This window comes from Blastocystis sp. subtype 4 (genome assembly GCF_000743755.1).
Source record: "Blastocystis sp. subtype 4 strain WR1 chromosome Unknown seqid_0723, whole genome shotgun sequence".
Taxonomy (NCBI): domain Eukaryota; class Bigyra; order Opalinata; family Blastocystidae; genus Blastocystis; species Blastocystis sp. subtype 4.
In genome coordinates, this window is record NW_014568824.1 from 1 (window position 1) to 2,003 (window position 2,003).

General features: G+C 37.3%; 1 protein-coding gene across 1 annotated transcript; it reads left to right on the forward strand.

Annotated features, from left to right (window-relative positions):
* Positions 1–358: 358 nt before the first annotated feature.
* JH06_5370 (pseudouridylate synthase) lies at positions 359–1,469 on the forward strand (the record flags this gene model as incomplete). Its single annotated transcript, XM_014669280.1, has 4 exons — positions 359–414; positions 440–542; positions 576–733; positions 764–1,469. 4 exons carry the CDS (start codon positions 359–361, stop codon positions 1,467–1,469), a joined length of 1,023 nt encoding a protein of 340 aa, XP_014524766.1.
* Between the last annotated feature and the right edge of the window lie 534 nt (positions 1,470–2,003).

The window sequence follows — 2,003 nt, forward strand, 5'->3', positions numbered from 1 at the left end:
AAATAAACATACAACAAGTCTTTCGATTGTGATTGCTATCCGATGCTTTTGCCTTTCTGTTCAGTCATTTCATCCTCCTTGATTATCAAGAAACACAATCTTTTGCAATTGATTGTGGAAGACGATACAAGTATCCATTAGAGAATGAAATTTTCTGTTTTAGGGACGCTTGTCATGAATACTGAAGTAAACTGAATTAGCTTTTTGGGTTCTTCTTTTTGCAAACTCTCCCTTGTTTTAAGCATAGCTATTAATTCCAATCCTTACCAAGATAGAATGTGATAATTCACAATAATCATGGAATCATCACCCCCTTCCAAATCTTCTAATGTGGATGAAGCTGCAAACAAGAAGAAATATGCGATCTTGTTTGGGTACTGTGGGACGGGCTATCATGGTTCGCAAACGTTTCGTGTGATTTTCAATTTCATATATGTAGAAATAAGGGCCTTGATACGATTGATGATGACCTCATTGACGGTTTACACAAGGCAGGTTGTATTTCCGATTCTAACTTCTTTGATGAAAATAAGTTCATTAAGGTTTGGTATCAATTGAATTTATGAGATATCTAGAATGGTTGGAATCGAGCCGCTCGTACTGACAAAGGCGTTCACGCTGCTGGAAATGTGATTAGTTGTAAGCTTGCTGTAGTTGCTGGGAAGGAGAAAGAAACGGTAAATCGTATCAACGCATGTTTACCTCCTGCAATTCGTGTATTCAAAATAATTCGGTTATAGTGATAATGTGGTTTCATTCTTAGGACTACTAAGAACTTCAATGCTAAGAACTTTTGTGATCGGAGACAATATGAATATCTACTTCCTGTATATGCACTCCAACCCTTCGTGAAAGGAGATTCCGTGAAAACTGTGGAAGAGGACATTCGTTGTTGTTGGGTCGAATTCTGTGATAACGAGGAGTACTTGAAAGCGAAAGAGAGAGGAGAAGATGTTGAAAATCCCTGTGAAGATCGGTCAGGCAATCGTCAGCGTGCAAAGTCTTTGGGCCTTGCTCAGAGTCTACTTGAAATGGAAGGAACATTTTCAAAGTATGTTTCCGATGACCAAGATGCTGAGTTTGGAGGCTGTATTCCTGAAGAACAGTGGCCTGAATACTTGCCTCTTGCGTTGAAACGACTGCGAGCATGTATGCATCTGTTTGAAGGAACTCATAATTTTCATAATTATACTGTTGGAAAGACTGCAGCTGATGCATCGGCCCAGCGACATATCTTGGGTATCATAGTAAGTAATCCTATTCGTATTCATGACGAACTGTATCTTCGTATTCGTTTAGAAGGTCAGAGTTTTATGTTGCACCAAATTCGTAAAATGATTGGAATCGGAGTAGAAGTAGCTAGAGGACGCTGTTCTCTATACACTGTGAATTGCAGTTTAAGTAGAGGGAATATGATCACACCTATGGCTCCTAGTACTGGGTTGTTCCTAGATAAAGTAGGTGTTTGAATACATTGTGACCGTAGCCAATATTTACAGAATACAATCGAAAACAAAGTGTTGATGAAGCTAGACGCTTGGATTTGGATGATCCATCAATTCGTCCAGAAAGGTGTTCATTTAAGCGTAGTCAAATTTACGAACATATTGATGACCAAATCAAGGAAGATAATGTGTTTAGAGCTTGGTTAAGTTCGAATGACAGTTTTGAGAAAGAGTACCGAGTTGTATATCCTACTAAAGATGAAATGGTGAAATTGGAAGAAGAAGCCAAAGAATTAAACAAAATGAAACGTTTAGAAAAGGCTGAAAAGTGGGATAAGAAAAGAAAGATTGACAATAATGATAATTAGGGATGATTTGTTTGTTCTTTGGATTCATTATACATTTCATAGTTTAACTCTCAGAGGTCATTTTAGTACCATTTCTGATCCAGATTGATTTTCAAAAGGATCATAACTGGTCTAGTTGTTGAAATCGATCAATTGAATTCAATGATTGTAAATAAGAATGAATAGAGAAAAGAGTATGTGAATGTGTGAT